Genomic DNA, 26,899 nt, shown 5'->3' on the forward strand with positions numbered 1-26,899 from the left:
TTTTTGTTAATTTTTTTATTAAACACTACCTAAAGTACACGTGTAAATTAACTTTGGTTTTAATCATAAAATAAAAAAAAAACAAATTTATTAATAAAAAAATTTTAATAATTAAAAATTTTGTAAATATTCATGTCTGATTATTATAAAAATATGCATATTTAGCTATTTAATACCCCAAACATAGATTATTTTCAATATTGGCAACTTACTGGGGACATATGTTGTTGTAGTGGGAAATTTGGGAAGGTTGTTTGTTTGTAGAATAAAAAAATACATAATTAAAAACTAAGTTTATTATTAATTCTAAGCACATTTAGAGAATATTTAAAATTTTGAAAATAAAAGTTCTAGAAGTTTAGTTTATTATAAACTTAGTCAAGAAATCAAACAAACTAATGGAATAGGTATTTGATGATTTTTCTTTAACAGCTCCGAGGACGTCTGAAAAATGTTACTGTGTAATAAATGTATTTATTTTTACCCACCATTAAAAAATATTGATTTTGTCATTCCGTAACACATTGAAGTATTAAACATAAACTATTAAGGGTGTTCATATTCTGTCTCTATATTAGATTCAAAGAACAGAACCAAAACAGAAGTAGAACAGAACTAGAATAGAACTAGAAAAGAATTAGAACAGAACTAGAACAGAACAGAACAGAACAGAACTAGAACAGAACAGAACAGAACAGAACTAGAACAGAACTAGAACAGAACAGAACAGAACTAGAACAGAACTAGAACAGAACTAGAACAGAACTAGAACTAGAACTAGAACAGAACTAGAACAGAACTAGAACAGAACTAGAACTATAACAGAACTACAACAGAACTAGAACTATAACAGAACTACAACAGAACTAGAACTAGAACAGAACTAGAACAGAACTAGAACAGAACTAGAACAGAACTAGAACAGAACTAGAACTAGAACAGAACTAGAACAGAACTAGAACAGAACTAGAACAGAACTAGAACAGAACTAGAACTAGAACAGAACTAGAACAGAACTAGAACAGAACTAGAACAGAACTAGAACAGAACTAGAACAGAACTAGAACAAAACTAGAACAGAACTAGAACAGAACTAGAACAGAACTAGAACAGAACTAGAACAGAACTAGAACAGAACTAGAACAGAACTAGAACAGAACTAGAACAGAACTAGAACAGAACTAGAACAGAACTAGAACAGAACTAGAACAGAACTAGAACAGAACTAGAACAGAACTAGAACAGAACTAGAACAGAACTAGAACAGAACTAGAACAGAACTAGAACAGAACTAGAACAGAACTAGAACAGAACTAGAACAGAACTAGAACAGAACTAGAACAGAACTAGAACAGAACTAGAACAGAACTAGAACAAAACTAGAACTGAACTAGAACAGAACTAGAACAGAACTAGAACAGAACTAGAACAGAACTAGAAAAGAACTAGAACAGAACTAGAACAGAACTAGAACAGAACTAGAACAGAACTAGAACAGAACTAGAACAGAACTAGAACAGAACTAGAACAGAACTAGAACAGAACTAGAACAGAACTAGAACAGAACTAGAACAGAAACTAGAAACTAGAACAGACTAGAACCGAACTAGAACAGAACTAGAACAGAACTAGAACAGAACTAGAACAGAACTAGAACAGAACTAGAACAGAACTAGAACAGAACTAGAACAGAACTAGAACAGAACTAGAACAGAACTAGAACAGAACTAGAACAGAACTAGAACAGAACTAGAACAGAACTAGAACAGAACTAGAACAGGAACTAGAACAGAACTAGAACAGAACTAGAACAGAACTAGAACAGAACTAGAACAGAACTAGAACAGAACTAGAACAGACTAGAACAGAACTAGAACAGAACTAGAACAGAACTAGAACAGAACTAGAACAGAACTAGAACAGACCTAGAACAGAACTAGAACAGAACTAGAACAGAACTAGAACAGAACTAGAACAGAACTAGAACAGAACTAGAACAGAACTAGAACAGAACTAGAACAGAACTAGACAGAACTAGAACAGAACTAGAACAGAACTAGAAACTAGAAAGAACTAGAACAGACAACTAGAAACAGAACTAGAACAGAACTAGCAAACAGAACTAGAACAGAACTAAGAAACAGAAACTAGAACAAGACTAGAACAGAAACTAGAACAGAAACTAGAGCAGAATTAGAACATTACTATAACAGAACAGAACTAAGAACCAGAACATAACTAAGAACAGAACAGAACTAGAACAGAACAGAACTAGTACAGAACGGAATTCCTGAACTGGACTGGACGGAACAAACAAAAATTGTATTAAGATAAAATATCTGTACTCTTAACTTATTTTTAAATTATCTTGTCATAATTAGTTAAATAAACAAACCATATAGTGGTACCTTTAATGTCGTTTTCGCTGCTTTATTTGCTAAATGAAGAAATTAACTAAATATTAGCATTGTTCCACATTTTGTTTACATTATTTATCTGCAAAAATAACCCGCCAGTAAGCGTAATCAAAAATGACACCAAATCTAAAAAAAATACTTTCTCTTCAAACTGATTACGGGTGTAAAATTTAGGAATGTTTTAAATCCATGAGTAAATAAACAATTGATCAAAATTTAAGTAAAAAAGTGTTATTCGAACATAACAATTAGGTTTTTACAGTGTCAGCCAAAAACTATAGGAACGAATATTTAAAATGTTTTGGGTAATGTGCATTTAATATTTAGTCTATATGATTTAAAAGAAGACATTTATGGTTTTAGAGGCCAAGGTTTTCTTTGAACTAAAATTATTAATAAAATTAAATAAATTTAATATTTTAAAGCAAATATTGTTAACTTATAAAAAACGAAGCCCCTTTTTCAAATTAACAGACAAGTGAATGAATGAGTGAATAACAATGTTAAATTTTTGAAGTTTGTTATTATGACTCGCAATGCTGTTGTAGGTGATGACATTTGGCACACTCGTACCCAAGACCATTAAAAACCCCAAAATCCAAATAAAATTAACACACACACTCAACTTAACTGGTTAAATTGAATGTTTAAACTTAAACTTACAAGTATTTATGTGTGCGGAATATTAAAATTAAATGTACTTAGATTTGAAAACAAAAAAACTTTGAGTGCAAAAATTATAAGAGCCATTTAATAAGTTTTTTTTTTTTGTTTTTGAAAATTGTTTATTAAAATAAGCAATTAAATTGTTTTAATAAAATTTTTCCTAGTCTGTTAAATATTCTAAATTATATTCACCTTGATTTATAATTTGTTTAAAATTTTTTTAACTTTAAAAAAACACCGCAAAGCGTGAATTTATTTGACATAATACGGATGCCAAAAGAAATATTATACGTCAGTCAATATAATTTCATGGATAATTTTGTGTTTTTTTTTTTTAAATAATATTCTCAATAAAATTTAAAATTTTCAACACAAAACTTTTTTTGCACTCTGCTTTAAAAGCGGTAGGCAGTGCAGTTTCTTTAACAATTTTATATGTGGTAAGGCAGTTTAGTAGGTGTTATAGAATATATAGAAATGTACTAGAACTGAACTAGAACTGAACTGAACTAGAACTGAACTAGAACTGAACTAGAACTGAACTAGAACTGAACTAGAACAGAACTAGAACTGAACTAGAACTGAACTAGAACTGAACTAGAAGAATTAGAACTGAACTAGAACTGAACTAGAACTGAACTAGAACTGAACTAGAACTGAACTAGAACTGAATTAGAACTGAACTAGAACTGAACTAGAACTGAACTAGAACTGAACTAGAACTGAACTGAACTAGAACTGAACTAGAACTGAACTAGAACTGAACTAGAACTGAACTAGAACTGAACTAGAATTGAACTAGAACTGAACTTGAACTGAACTAGAACTGAACTAGAACTGAACTAGAACTAGAACTGAACTAGAACTGAACTAGAACTGAACTAGAACTGAACTAGAACTGAACTAGAACTGAACTAGAACTGAACTAGAACTGAACTAGAACTGAACTAGAACTGAACTAGAACTGAACTAGAACTGAACTAGAACTGAACTAGAACTGAACTAGAACTGAACTAGAACTGAACTAGAACTGAACTAGAACTGAACTAGAACTGAACTAGAACTGAACTAGAACTGAACTAGAACTGAACTAGAACTGAACTAGAACTGAACTAGAACTGAACTAGAACTGAACTAGAACTGAACTAGAACTGAACTAGAACTGAACTAGAACTGAACTAGAACTGAACTAGAACTAGAAACTGAACTAGAACTGAACTAGAACTGAACTAGAACTGAACTAGAACTGAACTAGAACTGAACTAGAACTGAACTATAACTGAACTAGAACTGAACTAGAACTGAACTAGAACTGAACTAGAGCTGAACTAGAACTGAACTAGAACTGAACTAGAACTGAACTAGAACTGAACTAGAACTGAACTAGAACTGAACTAAATGAACTAGATCTGAACTAGAACTGAACTAGAACTGAACTAGAACTGAACTAGAACTGAACTAGAACTGAACTAGAACTGAACTAGAACCTAGAACTGAACTAGAACTGAACTAGAACTGAACTAGAACTGAACTAGAACTGAACTAGAACTGAACTAGAAACTGAACTAGAACTGAACTAGAACTGAACTAGAACTGAACTAGAACTGAACTAGAAACTGAACTAGAACTGAACTAGAACTGAACTAGAAACTGAACTAGAACTGAACTAGAACTGAACTAGAACTGAACTAGAACTGAACTAGAAACTGAACTAGAACTGAACTAGAACTGAACTAGAACTGAACTAGAACTGAACTAGAACTGAACTAGAACTGAACTAGAACTGAACTAGAACTGAACTAGAACTGAACTAGAACTGAACTAGAACTGAACTAGAACTGAACTAGAACTGAACTAGAACTGAACTAGAACTGAACTAGAACTGAACTAGAACTGAACTAGAACTGAACTAGAACTGAACTAGAACTGAACTAGAACTGAACTAGAACTGAACTAGAACTGAACTAGAACTGAACTAGAACTGAACTAGAACTGAAACTGGACTAGAGACTGAACTAGACTGAAACTAGAACTGAACTAGAACTGAACTAGAACTGAACTAGAACTGAACTAGAACTGCTGAACTAACTATGAACTAGATCTGAACTAGGAACTTGAATTAGAACTGAACTGAACTGAACTAGAACTGGAACTAGACAACCTGTGAAACTACAGAACGAACTGAACTACTGAACCTGAACTAAGAAACTGACTAGAACTGAACTAGAATTGAACTAGAACTTGACTTAGGAACTGAACTAGAACTGAAACTAGAACCTGACATAGAAACTGAACTAGAACTGGAACTAGAACTGACCTAGAACTGACATAGAAACTGAACTAGAAACTGAACTAGAAGCTGAACTAGAACTGAACTATGAACTAGAAACTGAACTAGAACTGAACTAGAACTGAACTAGAACTGAACTAGAACTGAACTAGAACTGAACTAGAACTGAACTAGAACTGAAACTAGAACTGGAACTAGAACTGAACTAGAACTGAACTAGAACTGACCTAGCAAACTGAACTAGAAAACTGAACTAGAACTAGAACTGAACTAGAACTGAACTAGAACTGAACTAGAACTGAACTAGAACTGAACTAGAACTGAACTAGAACTGAACTAGAACTGAACTAGAACTGAACTAGAACTGAACTAGAACTGAACTAGAACTGAATAACTAGAACTGAACTAGAACTGAACTAGAACTGAACTAGAACTGAACTAGAACTGAACTAGAACTGAACTAGAACTGAACTAGAACTGAACTAGAACTGAACTAGAACTGAACTAGAACTGAACTAGAACTGAACTAGAACTGAACTAGATCTGAACTAGAACTGAATTAGAACTGAACTAGAACTGAACTAGAACTGAACTAGAACTGAACTAGAACAGAACTAGAACTGAACTAAAACTGAACTGAACTAGAACTGAACTAGAACTGAACTAGAATTGAACTAGAATTGAACTTGAACTGAACTAGAACTGAACTAGAACTGAACTAGAACTGAACTAGAACTGAACTAGAACTGAACTAGAACTGAACTAGAACTGAACTAGAACTGAACTAGAACTGAACTAGAACTGAACTAGAACTGAACTAGAACTGAACTAGAACTGAACTAGAACTGAACTAGAACTGAACTAGAACTGAACTAGAACTGAACTAGAACTGAACTAGAACTGAACTAGAACTGAACTAGAACTGAACTAGAACTGAACTAGAACTGAACTAGAACTGAACTAGAACTGAACTAGAACTGAACTAGAACTAGAACTGAACTAGAACTGAACTAGAACTGAACTAAAACTAGAACTGAACTAGAACTGAACTAGAACTGAACTAGAACTGAACTAGAACTGAACTAGAACTGAACTAGAACTGAACTAGAACTGAACTAGAACTGAACTAGAACTGAACTAGAACTGAACTAGAACTGAACTAGAACTGAACTAGAACTGAACTAGAACTGAACTAGAACTGAACTAGAACTAAACTAAACTGAACTAAACTAGAACTGAACTAGAACTGAACTAGAACTGAACTAGAACTGAACTAGAACTGAACTAGAACTGAACTAGAACTGAACTAGAAACTGAACTAGAACTGAACTAGAACTAGAACTGAACTAGAACTGAACTAGAACTGAATAGAACTGAACTAGAACTGAACTAGAACTGAACTAGAACTGAACTAGAACTGAACTAGAACTGAACTAGAACTAACTGAACTAGAACTGAACTAGAACTGAACAAGAACTGAACTAGAACTGAACTAGAACTGAACTAGAACTGAACTTGAACTAGATCTGAACTTGAACTTGAACTAGAACTGAACTTGAACTAGAACAGAATTTGAACTTGAACTAGAACTGAACTTGAACTGAACTAGAACTGTACGGTTACTTTAAGTCGTGTATACCGATCGTAACACTTCGTAACAGTTTGTATTTTTAATGTTAATATGCAATGCAAGTTTTTTTAATTTATACCTATTCTCGCCAGTCTGTTTTGAATATTTTTATTTTAAATTAAAAACACGAGACTTGAGAAACCAAAAAATAAATAAATAAAAATCTTATTAAACCATTTAAATTACTTTTATTTCCGCTTAATAATTTTTTGGACAAATGGGCGTTTGGTTTGAATATTTTTAAAACTAAAATCAATACAAAACAACAACTAGAAGAAAAACTTAAAAATTCTATTGATTCGTTTGCAAATAATGTTTGGCAACAAACTATATTGAATGTTTATATCAAGTTCATTATCATCGATATTAAAAATGTTTTGATTTTATAAAAAAATATACTATTAGAATATTTAATTTTTCATAAAATTAAAGGACTTGGCGAGAGATTTGATAAATAATTTATTAAAATGTGTAAATAATTAAAATTTTGTATGAATTATTGTATAAGGTTTATATTTGATATTTCAATGAGTTTGATTTTGAAATATGGGTCAAATATATTAATGTTTCGGTTAATGACAAATAATAAATAATCGGGAACATGTCATATCTTAAAAATAAACAAAATATTTATGTATTATAAACGACATTTTCTACAAAAAATTAAACATAAAATAAAATCAGATTTTATTTCAAAGTTGTAGAGATTTAAAAAATTTAGCAGTTTTTTCAATTGGCTTCTTATTTAAGAAACTATAACCATTTATAGGTTTTCTAATTAAAATCGAATATTGTCTGAAAATTAAGTAATCAGTATCAAGTTTAGCTATGACCTATATTTCATATAAATCGGTACCGTAGGCTTGTCGTAAATAGCACAACATTTCGAATTTGAAAATAGCTACAAATTTGCATATTTAACCTAAAGAAGAAATCTTAATGATAGTTTGGAATAGCCTATCTTTCTCTCCGACTATAGATCTGACACTGCACCGAATTTCATGTAAAACGGTTTAGTTGTTATGCCGCAGACAAGAAAGCAATTTAATTTTAAAATTTCTTGCAATATCAGTTAAATAAATAACCTGCATCTGGCAACACCCCTCGAAATATATATAACAACTGATAGCTGTGAAACCCAATATCTGCAGATAAAACAGTTTGTCAGCATTTTTTCTCGAGAAAACGTGAATGCGAAGTAGGCTCTGTGAAAATTATAAAAAAATACCAAGAATAATGTTTTAAAATTTAAAAAACCACAAGCAAAGTGTTAAATAAACATAGTAGCATTGAAATAATATAAAACTTTCGCCACAGAAATAAAATTGAAAAGAAAAACGTGAATTTAAAAATTTGCTCAAGAAATTTCGTCACAGAAAATTAAAGGAATAAGAACAAGCATTGGAAAAAAATTCTGACCATCGACGCACACACACATTCGAACGCGTTAACGGCATTACCAAAACACAAAAGTGTAAACATAAACAATAAGAAAACAACAAAACCATCAGAAAACATAAACAATGGGTCGCCGGTGTTGCATTACCGGTTGTACATCCACGTCACGCTTGCCGGAGCATCATGGTGTTACTTATCATTCGTTTCCCGCTGATCAAAATGCACGCTCTATTTGGATACGTAACACGAAAATCAGCTCAGATCGTCATATTACCAAAAGTGTTTTAGTCTGCTCGCGGCATTTTCGACGTGCAGACTTTCAGCCACAACGCAGTGGTAAATATTTGCTAAAGCAAAAGGTGTTTCCTACCGTCTTTCCCTGGGGTAAAATAGATGCAGCACAGATTGAGGAAGATTTGGAATTTTTAAATTCTACTGGCAACTCGGCACCCAGTAATTTGTTGTCAACCTCCTCCACAGTAGATGAAGATACAAAAGCCACTGTGGCCGCCACGGTGGCTCAGATAATGGCTCAGACTGCTGAATTAAATGCTGCTGCGGGTATTAAGTTGGAAAAGCCGGAGTCGGGATTAGAGGAGTCATTTAGTGAACCTGCTGTGGTAGCTACCAACCCCCCTACACCGCCCAATGTTAAATTTGAACCAGTTACCTCATTTAACCCCGGAGCTAGACTAGAGGCCCAAGATTTCGATGGTGTTTGGCATGCGGCCCGTATTGTGGAAGTGGATAATGATGATCGTGAAGTTTTAATTAAATTTGAGAAGACGGGTAAAAATAAATCCACTATGGCTGGTACTGAAGAATGGATTCCCATGAATTCAACACGTCTACGGCAGCGCATTTCCACCAAACCTATATTGAACTTTGAATTAGAGGAAAAATGCTTGGCACGTTGGTCGGGACCACGCAAATTTCCCGGTACTGTTAAGAAAATCTTACCCAATGATGTTTATGAGATTCTATTCGATGATGGTTATATTAAAAATGTACGCGCTATTCATATGAACAAAGTAGCAACAACAACAACATTACTAGAACCAACAGTGATGGAGACAATACCAGCAGAAGTTCCGGCTGATGTGCCTGTACCAGCTGTTGTTTTAGCTGATACTGCAGAACCTTTGCCAGTAATTCCCACTACTCAAGCTATAAAAAGGCCTTCTTCGGGTCAGAATTCTGGTAGTCATACTAAAAAACGTACAGCCAATGGCGGCAGAAAGGATTGGCCTTTGTTGGATTTGTCTAAATTGGATTTGTGTAAGTTTCTATTTTGTTTATACTTTCATAATATTTAATCATAACTATACTCTTCTCCCCTAAACAGCCTCTCTTAATCTTCCCGAGATACCCAAAGATGGTGAATGGACTTGTCATTGGGTTAATGATCAACCCATTGGTCGTGAGGGTTATTTAGTAGTGGGCGAACATCGTAAACCCACAGTTATAGTAGAAGATTGGCGTCTGCCTCCCGGTTGGGTCAAGCATATGTATCAACGTTCTAATGTCTTAGGCAAGTGGGATGTAATATTGGTATCACCCAATGGAAAACGTTTCAGATCAAAACCTGATCTCAAATCCTATCTGGAAGAGTTGGGTCAAATTTACAATCCAGATATATATGATTTTAGTATACATCGTCGTCGTGCTAAGGATATTAATTGTTATGTATATACACCCGACTATGTACCACAGCAGCCGGCTAAATCTAAGTCTTCCTTAAATACTTCGATAGACACTAGTTTGGCAACTAAAACATCATCAATAGTGGGAACATTACCCACTGCTGTTTCCTCACCCTATATGGAAACTCCCATAGCAGAACCTTTGCCACCTATAGAATTATTAACTACTTCTTCTAGTAGTATGGCGGCTGAAGATAAAAGTGTCACCCAAGTAGAGGCAGAAGTACCGAAACAACTTTTAGAAGCAGCAGAAGTTAGTTCGACACCAACACCTACTTCAACACCCACGGTGGGTTTGAAAGAAGAGGTCGTGGTATCTTCAGACTGTGCTACACCTACTCCAGTGATTGCTGCTGCAGTTCCTCCAGCTTCAGTAGCAGCGCCTGCTGCGTTAGAGACTCAAAAAGTTGATGATGGTTATGGTGGGTTTAATTTGTATTTTATAGTAGATTATTTGTACTTATTTTTAACTTATTTTTAGCTCTTATTGGTGGCTTAAAAGTACAGATTATAGATAATCTATTCCGTTGTCCCCAGGAGGGTTGTTCCAAGAATTTCCGCAAAGAAAATCATTTACAAATACATGTCAAGCACTATCATCGCAATTTGATCAAGTAAGTTTAGTTGTATTCCGAGTACATTGAAATCATTTTTCACCTTTTTTAATGAAAAGCTTTTTAAGCCCTTTTTGTACCATGAAGATTTGTTTAAGAAATGTTTTAAAATCATTTTGTTGTAGATCTTAAAAAAGCTTTAAAAAAGAGTTTTTTTTTAATATTTTTCAAATCTTTTTTGAAAAGATTTTTTTATATAACATGAAGCTTTTGAAAGTCCTATAAATATTTATTTACTGTTTTATTTAAAGAAAAACTTTTTATTTAATTTTGATCCTTTCCCCTGCAGATTACTCGGCACCTGTCCCAAAATGCTCGAACTGGCTGAAAAACGTACACATCCTGTCGACAATGAAGCCTCAGAACCGGTACCTAAAAATCAAATACCCAATCAGCAGTTCTTTGCTAAATTGCATCAACAAGATCTTGAACAAACTCGGGCTCATCGCAGAAGTACTGGTGCCCTAAAGGCTTCTGTGGATGCTGTACCAAACGAAATTAAAATCGAACCAACTGAAGAAACACCAATTAAAGTTGAAGATAATATGGATACTTCACAAAATGATACTTCCATTAATACGGCTTCTAGTACAGTTTTGGAAAGTTCTTTTGCTTCGACTAGTGCAGCCGATGAGACGGTGGCTTCAGCAGATGCTTCCATAGCAGCCGAGGCACCGCCCAGTAAACGTTCTAGGTTTTCACCAAGCAAAAGAACTCCGGGCTCTAGGAAAAGTAATCGTCAAAGAACTACTAGAAAGTATCTTACTGCAGCCCAGGCCACTGCAGGAGTGGTGGCTACTACTACCGCTGCTAGCGCGCCACTGCCGGTGCCTGTGGCAGACACCAGTTTTAGTGGTGTGGCTGAATTTGAGGAAACCCGCCACTCCTTTAATGCTACTCCCGATATTAATAAAGAAGTCAAGAAACGTAAAACAGTTTTACCTTCTAACACACCCCTAAGTAGTGTGGATTCTCCCATTACCGCTGATTCGGGATCAAATTCTTTCCAACCACAAAATTCCACAGAAAATGATGCTATCAACCAACCTCCTCCTCAGTACATCAAAGAAAATGGTGAATTAATTAAAATTGTACACATGCGCCAGGAAGAAATCATTAATTGCTTATGTGGCTATTGTGAGGAGGACGGTTTAATGATACAATGTGAACTTTGCCTCTGCTGGCAGCATGGTCTGTGCAATGGCATCGATAAAGTTTCACAAGTTCCAGATAAATATGTCTGCTATATATGTCGCAATCCCCAAAGATGTCGTGAATCTTTACGCTTCAAACATGATCAAGATTGGCTCTATGAAGGCAAACTTCCTGTGGCTAACTATCATACTTCCAATAATAGTGTTTTAAACAAAAGGGCAGAATACCTTAAACGTTCTCATACTTTGACGGGCAATCTATTGGAGTTGAAAAACTATATGCACTCACTAAGAGTTAAAATCAATATAGCCAATAATAAATGTCATCCCAAGCTGTATTTGTGGGCTAAAAAATGGGATGAGGATGAAGTGGTGGATGTAAAAAATGAAATTAAACTTGAGGCGGAGGATGAAAATAAAACTAACAATCCTGCTATGCCGTTAACACCCAGCAAGAAAATTAAATCTGAACCCACAACACCAGCCAGACTGGTGCCCAATATACCACAACCCGAGGCAGCCATAGATCCCAGTGAGTGTCAGCAGCGTTTAATGGAACACATTAAGATTCAGCAGGAATTGGTAATGGGACGTTTGAGTGACATAGAAGCAGCCATAGATGGTAGTTATTTTAATAATTTCTATTGTGAATTTCAAGTTTTAAATATGTTTTTTTTTAGTTTTGGAAAGTGAGGATGATTTACCCGATTTACGTGAAGACGATTTGGGTGCCACCAAAGATGTTCTGGCTGCTTTCATTAAAGAATTGGATACGGTTAAACAAATTGCCAAGCTTAATAGTTTGGAACATACAAAATTGGCCTATAAGAATCCTATACCTCCAGCAGTTAAATAATTTTGCTGATCATTTCCTTTCTTTTCTTAAGGAATTTGTTTTTACTATTTTATAATTTTATTCTTAATTTTTTTTGCTTAGTTTATTTAGTTTATTATAATCAATCGTTTTAATTTGCTATAGCTTTTTAAAAGCTAATTGCTATTCCTTGTAGATTTTTTATAACTTGTTTTAATTGGTGAAATAAATTTTGAATAAAAAACCCCCCTACCCCAGCCAAATTATGTAAAGGATTTTTTAATTTAAAGAAATGTTGGAAAATTTTCAAAAAATAGTTTAAATTTTTTTATGGAAACTCGCAAGTTCGTCTAATATTCAAAATAGGTTGTGGTCTTGACTGTTTTTATTTAAAACTTTTCACATATAGAGGGCGCCTTTATTATCAAAGTGTTTGCTTTCATATTAGATTCGCTGTATTTTGACAGATATACAACAACAATTTAAATATAATGGTTGGCAACGCAAGTAAATTACAAGCAACTACACTTAGGAAAATATTTTTTAAACTATACAGTTAAAATTTAAGGGATAACTAAAGGATCTTTTATTATGCTCTTCCTATCTTTGAATTTAAACACAGCAAAGATATTGAGCGGCATTTTGGATTTTGACGCCCAAGAAAAAGCTGTGTTTCTTACCTAAAACAGAGTCATAATCTACTTCCTTTTAATGTTAAAGGAAAACGTCTCCTTCGTCCAGAGTAGAACAGCACTGGGCGGGTCTAAAATGTTTACATAAGGACGTTTCCAAAAGTCGAAAATCAAACCAATTTTTAATTTGGAAATTAATTAATTATGTAAAGCTATGTATACATGGTTGTTAGATCTTACAACGTTGGCAGTAAAATGTGCAGAAAATGTCTAACAATGGCATCAATTTACAAATTTTATCTTGCAATATTGTCAGCAATGCTTTTTCTGACAAAAGAAAAATTGCGAGTTCACACGATTGTTGGACATTTTCTGCACATTTTACTGACAACGTTGTAAGATTTGACAACCGTGTATCAGAGCTTTAACAAACGTATTTTTGCATCATACACACACACTAATATTCCAAAAAATTACAAAATAATGAATGAAAAAAACAACAACATGGCGATGAACTTGTCAAAATGAATTACGAATGTGTCGTAGAAACGGGTTAATTGTCTATCGTCATTCAAAGGCCGAATAAAGTAATTCAACTGCACGTGTGAACTTGGTATAAAGGATTGAACAGAGCCGAATTCGAATCTGGCATCAGAATTAATCAGTCACATTAGCGTTTGCAACCATTACAATATAGCTTGAAAAAACCCCGTTTTTGACAATATTCGAGTTTGAGTGAGAAATAAAGTAAAAATTCATTTTTTTGGAAATTTAAGATTTTTCCAAACTTTAGTTTAAGAAATTTCGAAAAGGGAAGAAAATATAATAGAGCTTTAATCTGTATTTTAAAGTCGATGGATTGTACTTTGTTATAATAGAACAAATTTTACAAATAACGGTATTTTCGCGCGTCTTATATATAGTCAAAAACGGGTTTTTTTCAATCATGACATGATATCTAGAAAACAGGATCTGATGGATTAATTAAGTGGCCAGATTTGGATTCAGCGCTGCACAATTCTTTAAATTAGAAATTTATTGGCCTTTGTTATTCTCAAAAGTGCGAAAATTTTTTTTTTTCAGTTTTGGTAGACTTGCTCATGGAAGTGATTATATTTTTATCAATATTACCCCACATGTTTATCTTTCTACACAGAAAAAAGTTTCAGCATAAATATTATGAACTGCGTTCATTGACTAAAGTTAATAATATTTAAGAATAAGTTCCTAAAATGTATGAATTTTTTCATTTTTATATTTTTAAACATAATCTAGAAGCCTTGACTTAAAATATTAAAAATTTTCTTTATATTTTTCTGTTTGTTAAAAAATGTTTGAAATTTTCTTTAGAAAATTTTTTATTTCTTTATGATTTTTAGATTGAAAACAATGAAATATGCGCGTAACATGCAACATTTTCTGAAGAATGGATGTTTAGCTATATGCTGGTTTTTTTATTTCATATTTTGTTTTCCAGCATTTTTATTTATTTATCATAAAAATTCGCTAATATGTGATTATTTTCTAAAAAATGGAAGATATTAATAGGTAACGGTTATTTATTTATTGCATTTTTGATGAAAATCAAAGAAAATGAAAAAAAAAAAAAAAAAAAAACAAAAAAATCTTTCATGTACAAATTCATACATTTTATGAACTTTTAATATTCTGAATGAAAATGGTTTGGGAAAAAAAAGTCATGTTCGATTCATTCAATTTATTTCAAAATTTATTCCAAATATGAATTATTTTTTTCTGTGTATGGAAAATAGTTGTTTTTGTTTTCAAAATACGATAAAATTTCTATTTCTAACAAAATAATAAACGCTGTCCAATAAACAAAAACTCATGTTTGTTAGAATCGTGCAATTAAAGTTCAAAACTTTTCTAATTTGATTTCTTATAAGAAACCCAATAAATTTTTCACTAAATCTTTTAAGAATCAAATTCCTATTACGTTTTCCTACAACTTCACCGTGTATTACTAAAAATTTAAAGACGCATTGCCAATCATTTAAAAGAAAATGGTTTGACAACTTAACACCACCAGTCAAAGAAAAACACTTGCCACTGACAGTTGTTTAGTTGACAGCAACATGAAAACATGTTGTACGGGTAGTGCGTAGCGATAAATTATTAAACGAATAAAACAAATTGTAATTTTTTAACGATTTACACAAATAACTTAAAAGAATAAACAAAATAAGATAATAGTGTAGAAAAGAATAAATTTACTTTTAAAAATAAATACAAATTAAAGCAAACGTTTAAGAAAGTTTCAAGTAATTTAACAAAAAGTTTTGTGTATTAAAGTGTGTCTGTGCAATTTCCTTAAAAAGTGTGTAAAAATATAAAGTTGTCCCCCTCTTTTTGTAGCAAAGTGTAGAAAAAAATCCAGTAGTTAATAAATAAAGAAAAAATAACGTGATAAAAACGTAACAACAGCAAGAGAAAGTAAAATATAACAACAAATAATAAAAACAAAAAAAAAAAAAATATTAAAATAAAGTGTAGTGCAAATGTAAATACATAAATTGTTTATAAATGAAAAGCTTGTAAAGCAGCGTAACAAAATTAAAAGAATAAATAATAATTCTACAAAGTACAACAACAATAATCTCTTCAAGGTGAATGAATGGCTGCTTAAAAAACAAAAATCAAATATTTTCTTTAATAGTTTTAAGATTTTTTTATGATTAATTTCCACGGCGTCTGCTATAGCTATAAAAATTTTATGTTTTTTATTTATAATTTTTATTAGAAAACTGAACTAAAAGCTACTCAACTGTTGTTGAATAATGCTTAAAAGAAATTTTCTTTTAATTTCTTTAAATAAATCCAACTTTATGGGAGTTTTTTTCTAATAAAATGTTTTATTTTGGCAAATGTTTACAGCTGTTTTTCTTTCATTTGCTTTAATGCTGTATTTTATTCACTTTTTTGCTTTAGTTTTTATTTTCCCCTTATATTCTTGGTTGTTTTTGATGTTAATGTTGGTGTCATTTTGACAGCTTGGCCAGACTATGGGACGACTACCGCGTCGACACCATAAGCACACACATTTTATGCTGCTGATAACCCTTTCTTTACTCCTTCCTTTGTTTTTTTTTTTCTTTCTCTTACAATTTTCCTTTCTAGGCGGGGGGACACATTTACCTTTTTTACTATAAAACAACAACAAAAACTCAGCAGACGCTTGTCTTCTTTGTCCATTTGTTTTTGTCGTCTTCGTATGTTTTTATTTTTAGTTACACTTTGCCGGTTGTATTATTTTTAATTGCTTGCTATTTACTTTTTCTATTGTTGTTATTTTTCATGTTTTATTTCTTTTTGTTTTTGCATAAATATTTATTGGTTTATTTTGATGTTTAAATTTTCTATCAGTTTATTTTTAATCTTTGTATTTAAAAGAAAAAAAATAATGTTTTCTTTTCGTGTCAATTTTTCTGCGTGTAGTTTTTTTGTTATTGTTTGCTTATTGTCTACCTCTTTCTCTTTGTATTGTTTTTGCCATGTTTGTTTTAACTTTGATTTTGTTGGGGGGAGTGTGTGTGTGCATTTGTTTGTGTTTAGACAACGTTGCAATGCGTTTTTTTTGCATTTCACCAATATATTTGATTGTCTGTCTTTAAAGTGCGTTTAATTTTAGCATTTATTTGAGATTTTTAATTAAAAAGTAGTTTATGTGAATATATTGTTGAAGTGTTTAGTATTTTTAACAATTTTGTTTATTATTTATTTGGTACTAAAGTAAAAATGTGAATTGAACATGGTGGAGGCCTGCGAGCAGCAGACAGGTGAATAAAAAATTATATTTTTTAGGAATTAATAGAATTTGATAACTTTTAACAAATCCTGTGGAATTTGTGCTAATTTGTTAAAATAAGTTATACCTATGGTCTTTTTAAGAAGTCGCCGTTTAAGTTCGTTTACTGTTACAGTTATCACGCCGGTTCTTAGTAAGTGGGAAGCTGCCTTGAATTGTAACAAGGTATTGGACAATCAGTTTTAGTTCCAATTCTTGATAAGAATTTGCCTTTATAAGATGATATTGATTAAAGTAAATTAAAAATTTACACAAATTTCACACATCCCATGTTTGACATAAATTTCGATGAAAATCATACTTATATCCATGTGCTTGCACTTGATAGCACTTACTTGCACATTCTGAAACAGAAATTCACGGTGAATAACAAAAATATTACATCGGAATTGAATTTTAATCGTAAAACAGTATTTCGAGAGTTCGCCGATGCCGCTGGTTAGTTCAAATTTGAAAATGAGCTGTTTTAAGTCATTAGTCTTGAAAAACAACTCTTAAAGGTGGGCACTCACGGCGTTGGGCACTCACAATGTATGCACGAAAGTTGTCTAGACGGAATGTAACTTCAAGCTTCAAGCATCGATATTTCCAAAGTCAGCCACGATTACCGATGTGCTTTACATTTGGTGAAGAATAGTTTAAAACCCTTAAATAGCATTATTCTGAGATCTGTTCGACAAATGAATAATCACTGAAAACGAGATCTCTTTATCTAATAAGCAATTATCTAGGTGTCACTTTGCAGTTTCTAATTTTAAAAACTTTCTAATTTGATTAGAATCAGAAGACCTCTTCGAAAATTCTAATGAACATTCCTCGTTTTCCTTAAAGATTTTGATGTTTGTTTTTTGGTGTAAATTGTTGTAATTTTTTGGGGGTTTTTCCATGTGTAACACCATGTCCTAATGTTTCTTGTTCAAAACAAAAGGACCTAAACATTTGCAGTTATTGAGAGAAGTAATTTTGATAAGAATACTTATTACAATAACAAAAATTCACAAACTTGGATCATTAGACTGATCTATTGATGGTTTATTAACAATCGATAATTTTATTGAATGGTCTATGGCTAAGTCTAATCTATAGACTATTAAATGGTTATTTGGCTAGTTTACTGTCCTGTGTATGTAAAATTATATGGATTAATTTAAGAATAAGTCTTTGGCAACGTCTGTGATCTATTAAGAAGTATACGAACTATTCTATAAAGTATTCGTATTCTTTTGACTAGTCTATTATGTTGCCTATTAAATAGTCTATGGACTAGTCCATGGGTTAGCTAATGCAAAAGTCTAATGATGGAATATGGACTAGTCTATTGATTGGTTATTGACAATGAACTCATTTATTGAAGTGACTAAGTCTAATGTATAGTATAGTTTATGGTCGATCTGCTAACTAGTTTATTGTCCAGTCTACGGTCCAGGCTATAGATTAGTTTATGGACTATTCTATGGACTCGCCACCGGACTGAACAATATACTAGCCTATAATATAGCCCATTGACTATTAAATATTCCATAGGCAATAAACTAGGCAATATACTAGTCCATAATTTTCTCAATAGAATAGTCAATAGGCTTGCCAATAGTTATGTTTCGTTTTAAATCTCTTCATTTGCAACCCTCTCCACTTTTAACCAATTTAAATTTTACACATTATTAATGTTTTCTCCTTCTATGGGAAAATATTAAATACAAAAAAGTTTCGTTTTTCCTTCATTTCAACACTATATTGAATATACATTTTCATTCGGGTGTGTTAATAACTTCAGCCTATTGTTAATTAAATATTATACAATATTTAAATGTTTATAAACATGCTAATAACTAAGTTATTATATTTCTGTAGAAAATAGACCATATATTACCACATACATACATACTATTTATCATCTTGGGTTTTTTTTGTCTGTTTGTAGGCTCAAATTTCCTTAAGTTTTGGTCTCTCTTTAATAGTTAACAAGTGTTAAACTACTTTAATATGTTTTAAGTTGTATTTTATAATTAACATACATACAAATATACAATTTAAATTTTTGTGTTATAATGTAAATAAGTTGCTTTACCAAAGATTATTTTATAAGTGTTAATTCTACAAAATTTCTAAATAACTTCAAGGCATAATATTCAATGCAAATATTTAATAAAATTTTATTTAAGTAACCATTTTATGGTTAAAGAAATTTTATAAAACATAAGTTTAAGTTATTATTTTAAGTTTAAGATATACATAAATATGTTTTTTTAAATACATATTTAAAAAACTTTTATTTCAAATAAGTACAGAAACAAGTATAGAAATGTTAATACTATTGTCCAAAGTAAATAGACTAGTACAAAGAGTAGTGCATCAATTAGTTAATAGATTCATTCATATACTAGATCATAAAATAGTCAATAAACTAGTCTACAGACTTATCCATAAAATATTCTATAGATCAATCAAGAAACTACATTATAGATTAGTCAACTCACCATATACTAGTCCATCGTGTAGTACATCTATCAGCCAATACGATAGTCTATCTACCAATCCATATACTTGCCAATAGATTAATTCATCTATCAGCCAATAGGATAGTCTATCTACTAATCAATAGATTCATTCATATACTAGATCATAAAATAGCCAATAAACTAGTCTACAGACTTATCCATAAAAGATTCCTTAGATCATTCAAGAAACTACTTTATAGATTACTCAACTTATCATATATTAGTTCATCGTCTAGTACATCGACCAGCTAATAGGATAGTCTATTTACTAATCCATAGACTTGACAATGGATTCATTCATATACTTGATTATAAAATAGTCAATAAACTAGTCTACAGACTGCTCCATAAAATATTCAATATATCATTCAAGACACTAGTTTATAATTTAGTCAACTGACCATAGACTAGTTCTTCATCTTGCCCATCATCCTGTCAATGGGATAGTCTATCAACTAATCCACAGACTTGACAATAGTCTATTACACTGAACAGTCAATGGACTGCTCAGTATAATAACAATAGACTTGTCAATAAACTATCCGATATACTTTTACTTAATAGAGTAGTTAATGGAATAGTCCCTAGACTAACCAATAAGCTGAGCGACAGACTAGATTAGTGCAAAGACTAGTTCATATACTAGATTCTAGAATTATCTATAAACTAATCCAAAGATTGGCATATTCATTAGTCAATTGACTAGGCCATAGAGCAGTTCATCGACTAGTCAATGGGCTAGTCTATAGATTAAACCATAGATAAGTCCATAGTAGTAGTGTAGACTAAACCACAGTTTAGTTAATGGACTAATTTATAGAATAATCCACTGACTAGTCAAAACTTTTCAATCGAGAAGTTAACCGAGTGTTCAATTGACTAATTAAGAGACTACTTAGTACTATTTTAGTTAATACACTGGAACATAATATTATCAATAGACTAGTCCCTAGACCGGACAAAAGACTAGTCAACAAAATAGTCAGTGGACCATCCAATAAACTAATTTATAAAGTGGTCAATAAAGCATAGACTAGCAAATAGTCCATCGCCTAGTCAATGGGCTAGTCAATAGACTAGATCGGTTGCTAGTCTATAGACAACTTCATATACTAATCCCTAGACTGGTCAATAGACTCGATCATCTTATAGTCACTAGGCTTGGTAATAGGCAAGTCCATGAAATACTCCTTAGCTGAAAAAATAAATATTTTTAATCCAAATATATGCAATTCTTGGTAAATTTTGATATTTCGACTTTCCATGCCTGTATAGGAGTATGTTTTTTTTCAGAGAGCCAGATAGAGAGAGCGAAATTGTGTGCAATATTTGCCAATATACGAATGAAGACTAGCAAATAGTTCATCGACTAGTCAATGGGTTAGTAAATAGACTAGATCGGTTGCTAGTCTATAGACAACTTCACATACTAATCCCTAGACTGGTCAATAGAATCGATCATCTTATAGTCACTAGGCTTGGTAATAGGCAAGTCCATGAAATACTCTTTGGCTGAAAAAATAAATATTTTTATTCCAAATATATGCAATTCTTGGTAAATTTCGATATTTCGACTTTCCATGCCTGTATAGGAATATGTATGTTTTTTTTTGAGAGCCAAATAGAGAGAGCGAAATTGTGTGCAATATTTGCCAATATACGTATGTAGATATTAGGGTGATCGATTATTCGACATTTTCCAAAAACCGGTTTTCGAATAGTTCGAATAGTTGACATTTAAAAAAAACCGGTTGATATTTTTCAAATTCAGAAAAAACCGGTTAACCGGTTTTTCATTACAATTAAAAAAATATACTGTAATTTGAAAAACTTAATGTTTATGTTTAAATTTGATTAATAAAACATGGCCCGAAAAGGAAAAAGTGGGACACTTCTGTTAAACATAAGGTACTATGTAATCCTAGCTTATTTTAAAAGCCCTGTTTAGGAAATTTGCATAGGCATTCCAACACTTCCATAAAATTTCAGCCGTAAATTAATTATTGTAATTGGAATATAATCTTAAGATTGCTAAATTTTATCAAACAGTTATCCATTTAACAAATAATTTTTTTTAATTAATTAGGAAAATCAAAAAAGTTTAACCAAAAGAGCTGTAGAAAAATATACTCTAGTTCCTCGACTCGAATATTTTTAAAATTTAGACGGGCTGTATTATTATTTACTTAAAAATTTCATTTAAATAATCTTTGAATACAAAGCAAATAAAAGTATTCGAAACCGGGTTTTAAAAAGTGAAAAAACCGGGATATTCGATATTCGAAAAATCAACATTAAGAAAAAACCGACACTGGTAAAGCAGAAAAAACCGGTTGAAAAATCGAGTCGATCACCCTAGTAGATATATGTATACTATGTGTGCAAATATTCATATGTACACTTTTTTGGTGCAGCAGGAAATGCATTTTTTAACCGTCTGTTGTCATGATTTTTAAAAATAGATAACAAACAGCTACTGCAGCTACAACGACACTTAAAAGCAAGTAGCAACACATAATACCTACATATAGATTTTCAACAAATCCTTTCAATTTTATTTATTATTTTTTTACTGCAACAAAACTATTTCACTAGAAAATAAACTAAGAGAATTTCATTCATTTTTTCACGATTTTGTGAAAATAAACAAAGGAAAAAAACTAACATTTATAACATGCAAAAATTCCCCAATTTTTCTTCATTTTGTGCAAATGTCAGCAAAATAAAAATTTGTGGAATATAACAAAAAATTCATTGATGAAAAATTTATAAAACAAAAAACCCTTTAGTTTTATTGCTTTTTCTATTTTTTTTTTCTATACTTAAAATAATATTTGTGGGAATAGCTATTAAAGTACTTCATTTTAGCTGTTGTTTACTAACAAATGCAATTTGCAAATTGCTTTGATTTTTAAGAGTAGAAGGAAATTTTAATTTTGAAAACATAATATAGCTTTTTTTTGGAGCTATAAGTTGACGTGGTTTGTTAAGTGGCTATTATTGCCATTTTAACTTAAATTTTTTTTTAAATCTTAAGAAATTTCGATTAATCGAGCCTAACGTTAGACATAAAAGAATCAGTAGATTTAGCTAGAAAGTGTGTCCAAAGTTTCAGATTACTTTTTTTCTTTTAGCATATAGAGATTGTTTAGCATATTCCCTTTTCTTTTACCCATATTTTGTTAATAGCTTCATCTTGTTTTTATAGGAAGTCTTTAATTAGTTGCTAAACATGAACTCATTAATTTCAGTTTTATTTCTAAATAGAAAAAGGTTTTCTTAAGAAATGTGATATTTATTTTTACCATTAACAAAATATAGTCTTACCTTCATTTAAATTTCTAATTTTTCTCCCCTTTATTTTGGACCCTATCAGCTTTTCTCTTTTATAATTTAATCCTTTTTTTGTTTACAAAAAAAAAAAAAAGAGTAAAAATAACAACAACTTAAATACGTTAATTTTTTTCACAATTTAATATCATTTTAAGTGTAAGGCAGGGATGGATAACTTAGTATTATTGTACTTTTTTTAGCACGAAAATTGTTTATATTTTTTAAACATCAGCTTAAAAGCCGATAGACTATTTAAAGGATTAGTCCATAGCATATTACATATACTTATCTACGGATTAGTTCATAGATTAATCCTTGGAGTAGTCTGTAGTCTAGCCAGTAGAATAGTCCAATAGGCTAGACAATAGACAGGTTAAGAGACTAATAAATAGGATACTCAATAGACTAGTTAATAGACTAATCAATAGACTAATCGATAGATTGGTCAATAAACTAATCCGTAGCTTAGTCACTAGTCTAGTCTACAAGCTAATCAATTGACTACTCCATAGGCTAGTCAACAGATAAATCTACAATTTAGTCAATATATTAGTCCATAAATAATGCCATAGACAATCAATAGACTTGTCAAAAGACTGGTCCATGTACTAGTAAATAGAATAATCCTTAAACCATTCAATAGCCGTCTTCATAGATCAGTCAACAGACTGGTCAATAGACTACTCCATAGGCTAGTCAACAGATAAGTCTATAGGATAGTCAATAGAATAGTCCATAAACAATTCCATAGAAAACCAATAGTCTATTTCTTATACTAGTAAATAGACTATTTTCAATAGACGACTTTATAGATCAGTCAATATACTGGTTCATTTCGCTATAGATCAGTCAATTGACTTGCCTAAATATCGGTCAATCGGCAAGAAATTCATACCCTAGTCCATATACTAGTCGTTAGACTTCTCCATAGATTAGTAAATAGTTCTCCATAGATTAGTAAATAGTTTTATCCCTAGTCTAGTCCACAGTTTAGTTAATAGACTAGTTAATATTATGATCCGTAGACTAGTCAATGGAATAGACCATGGTCTAGTCAATAGATTTGTCCATAGACTAATCAATAGAGTGGTTCATATAATACATTGCCAATAGAATTGTTCATAGAATGGAATACTTCTTCGACTAGTCAATAGAATAGTTCATATACTTGTCAATAGATATGTCCATAGACTATTCAATGGAATTGTCTACAGATTAGTCAATTGATTTGTCCAAAGACTAGTATATAGAATAGTCTATAGACTGGTCAATAGAGTATTCCATAGACAAAACAATAGATTTGTCCATAGACTAGTCAAACTACTCCTAACAGTAGAAGTTCAAAGTTTAAACTTTCCATACCTGATGAAGTTTGTTTTCTGCTTCTCTCTGTGCAAAAAATAATCAGAATTGTTACTTTATCGTCATAATTTAAGGCAGTCCAATGTACTCTTGCTCGCAATGCTTTCATGTATCCGAGAGTGTTGTGCTGACTGTTTTTGGTCCTTGAATGTATTCCTTACTTTTTGTTTTGTTCTATAAAAGTAGAAAAATTACAAAAATATAACGAAAAACTGTAAAAATACTAATTTGCCAACATTTTTTCTCTTTTTTTTTTCTACGATACAGGTTCTTACTAAAGTTAAATGCTCTATTTGCTGCCACGACAAGGATACAAAAAGACAAAAAAGGCACTAATAATGGTGTGAGTTTGCTGTTAACTTGGATGGGTACTTTAGATATGCTAGAGAGCCGAACAGTAAAGTGATTGCTTACAATTTGTGCGTGTGGCAAAGTACATATTGCGGGGGAAAGGAAAGACAAATGGTGGCAAATTAAAAACAGTATCCTACCTAAAAGTATGTAATTGGGAAAAAAATTACTATTTTAGCAATTTTGCCATGATAGCAAGGAAAATAGACTCTATAAAGCGCTAATTGTATTATAATAAAGTGAATAGAAGGAAAGGCAAAAGCAAAAAAGCTTAAATGGAAAAGCAAGAGCAAAAACAATGTATGTAATTGAAATCTAACATTACAATAAATGAGGAAAATCTATTGTCATTATAGTGTTCCACAGCACTTGTGGAATCATTAAACTAAGCCTATCAACAGATTAAGGCAACAAAGTCTATACTTGCATGTTGGCTGGGATTTAATGAGGAAAAAGGGAATTGACAAAAAGGTAGAATTAAATGAAACTAAAATCATTTAAAAATTGCTGTCTATAATAGAAAAAATAGACAGATAACTATTGTCACCCCAGTTAATGGACAGCAAAAAAAGGTTTAATTTTAAAATCACAAACCCAAAACTAAATGCTTAAACTCATTAAAGATAGCAAAACTCTAGCAAAGCCTTTCTATGTACAACAGCGCCATCATTAAAACAATCTTCTAACTATTTGTTAAAAACAAAGCAAACAAAGAAAACAATCGGATTAATTCATTCCATGTACAAGTACACTATATGTAAATAATCGAACATATTGTAGCCCCTGGAGATTAAAACGGCATTTTCCCGTACTCCAAAGCCAAGAAAAAGCCTAAATAACAACACGCCCATACAAAACTTGTTAACACGGAAAAAACGCTCAAATACCCGGGATTACCTACAACAATCAAATAAAAACAGCAAAGTGTAAAAAAAACGCAAAATCTTTATTCCCTTAAAAAACACACACACAACAACAATACACAAAGTAATCCCCCACAACAGCAACAAAATAAAATAAACTCTAGTCCAAAAAAATATAACTTTCAACCCCCAACCCTATTTCCACATAAAATGATGTTTCTACGCCTGCAAAAAATAGTTTAATTCCAACTCCCATTTTTATGTCTTATTTAATGAAGTTATCTTTACGCTTTTCATCTTTAAACTTTTTAAAACGTTCACATTTAATTGACAACTTCATTATTACTACCACTACTACTACTACTATAACTATAATTATTGTTGCTGTTGTTCCACGTTATGGATCATGCCTTTGGTGAAGGAAAAGTTAGAGACCAAAGAAATCATCAAGGATATGCGCAAAAACGTTTCGGTACAAGTTGATAGTGATTTTGCTTTACTTCTGCCCAGCGGTGTTTATGAAATCAAAAAAATGGAACCACGTTCAAAAATACGAACCATTATCGTATTTTGTTTATTTTTAGCTATAGCGGGTATTATTGGTTTCGGTTATTTCTGTCAAGATCAGGTGAGTGAGATATATATATTTTTTATATAAAATAATTTTATTAGAAAAAAATAAAAGTATTAAAAACAAGATATGGACTAGGTCATGGACTTGTCTATCAATAGACAAGTCCTGTACCAGTTTAAGGTCTAGTTTATTAAGGGCGGGTTTCTTAATACTCAGTTAAACTATGCTTAGATTAAACTCGGAACAAATTTAGGCGGACGTTAACCGATGATTGTGTTTTTCAGTTATGGATTTAAGTTCAGTTAACTTTGTTAGTATTGCCAACTTTTCACTCAAAAACATAAATAATGAACAGCTGTTTTTTGCAAATAATACTTTTGTAAAATGAAAAATTTTGAAAAAAATGTTAAATAAACATTTAAAACAATAATAAATAAAACAAAACAAATCAGAAAATTGCAATTTACTTAAAATATTAAGTTTTTGTTCTTCCGAAATCATTGTTTTATTGTTTTTGTTAATTGTGTCTTCTCACTTATAATTTAAGTTTATTTGGCCAATAACACTCAGTTAAACTAAGGTAATAAGTAACGTTACTGTTTACTGAAAAATACAAAACATATATTAAACTAGGTTTAAACAAAGAATGTAGATTATCTTTATCTGAAAAACCCGCCCTAAGTAGTCCATTGACTAATATGTGGACCAGTCTACTGTAGACAATTAATTAGTCTAAGAACTAGTCTTTTAACTAGCCTTAGAAATAATTTCTTT

At 31.4% G+C, this 26,899-nt stretch overlaps 2 protein-coding genes across 3 annotated transcripts in view; both read left to right on the plus strand.

The window, feature by feature from the left end:
- The first annotated feature begins 8,168 nt into the window (after window positions 1-8,168).
- LOC119601593 lies at window positions 8,169-12,943 on the plus strand. Its single transcript, XM_037952615.1, has 5 exons — window positions 8,169-9,679; window positions 9,747-10,526; window positions 10,586-10,718; window positions 11,008-12,494; window positions 12,553-12,943. The coding sequence occupies exons 1-5, from the start codon at window positions 8,527-8,529 to the stop codon at window positions 12,726-12,728; spliced, it is 3,729 nt and encodes a 1,242-aa protein (XP_037808543.1). The 5' UTR covers window positions 8,169-8,526; the 3' UTR covers window positions 12,729-12,943.
- Window positions 12,944-15,381: 2,438 nt separating this feature from the next.
- Window positions 15,382-26,899, plus strand: part of LOC119601594 (heparan-sulfate 6-O-sulfotransferase 1) — a 290,206-nt gene continuing 278,688 nt past the window's right edge. Inside the window, exons 1-2 of one of the 2 annotated variants that reach the window (XM_037952616.1) lie at window positions 15,382-15,945; window positions 24,605-26,179. In XM_037952616.1, the coding sequence (XP_037808544.1) occupies window positions 25,958-26,179 (222 nt within the window). In that variant the 5' untranslated portion in view covers window positions 15,382-15,945; window positions 24,605-25,957. Of the gene's footprint in view, window positions 15,946-16,881; window positions 17,116-24,604; window positions 26,180-26,899 lie in introns of those variants that run through there. The other variant, XM_037952617.1, reaches the window with a different exon arrangement.

The sequence above is a fragment of the Lucilia sericata genome, unplaced genomic scaffold (assembly GCF_015586225.1).
Source record: "Lucilia sericata isolate MDLA Ls3-8-SP2 unplaced genomic scaffold, ASM1558622v1 Contig000176F_arrow, whole genome shotgun sequence".
In the NCBI taxonomy this organism is placed as follows: domain Eukaryota; kingdom Metazoa; phylum Arthropoda; class Insecta; order Diptera; family Calliphoridae; genus Lucilia; species Lucilia sericata.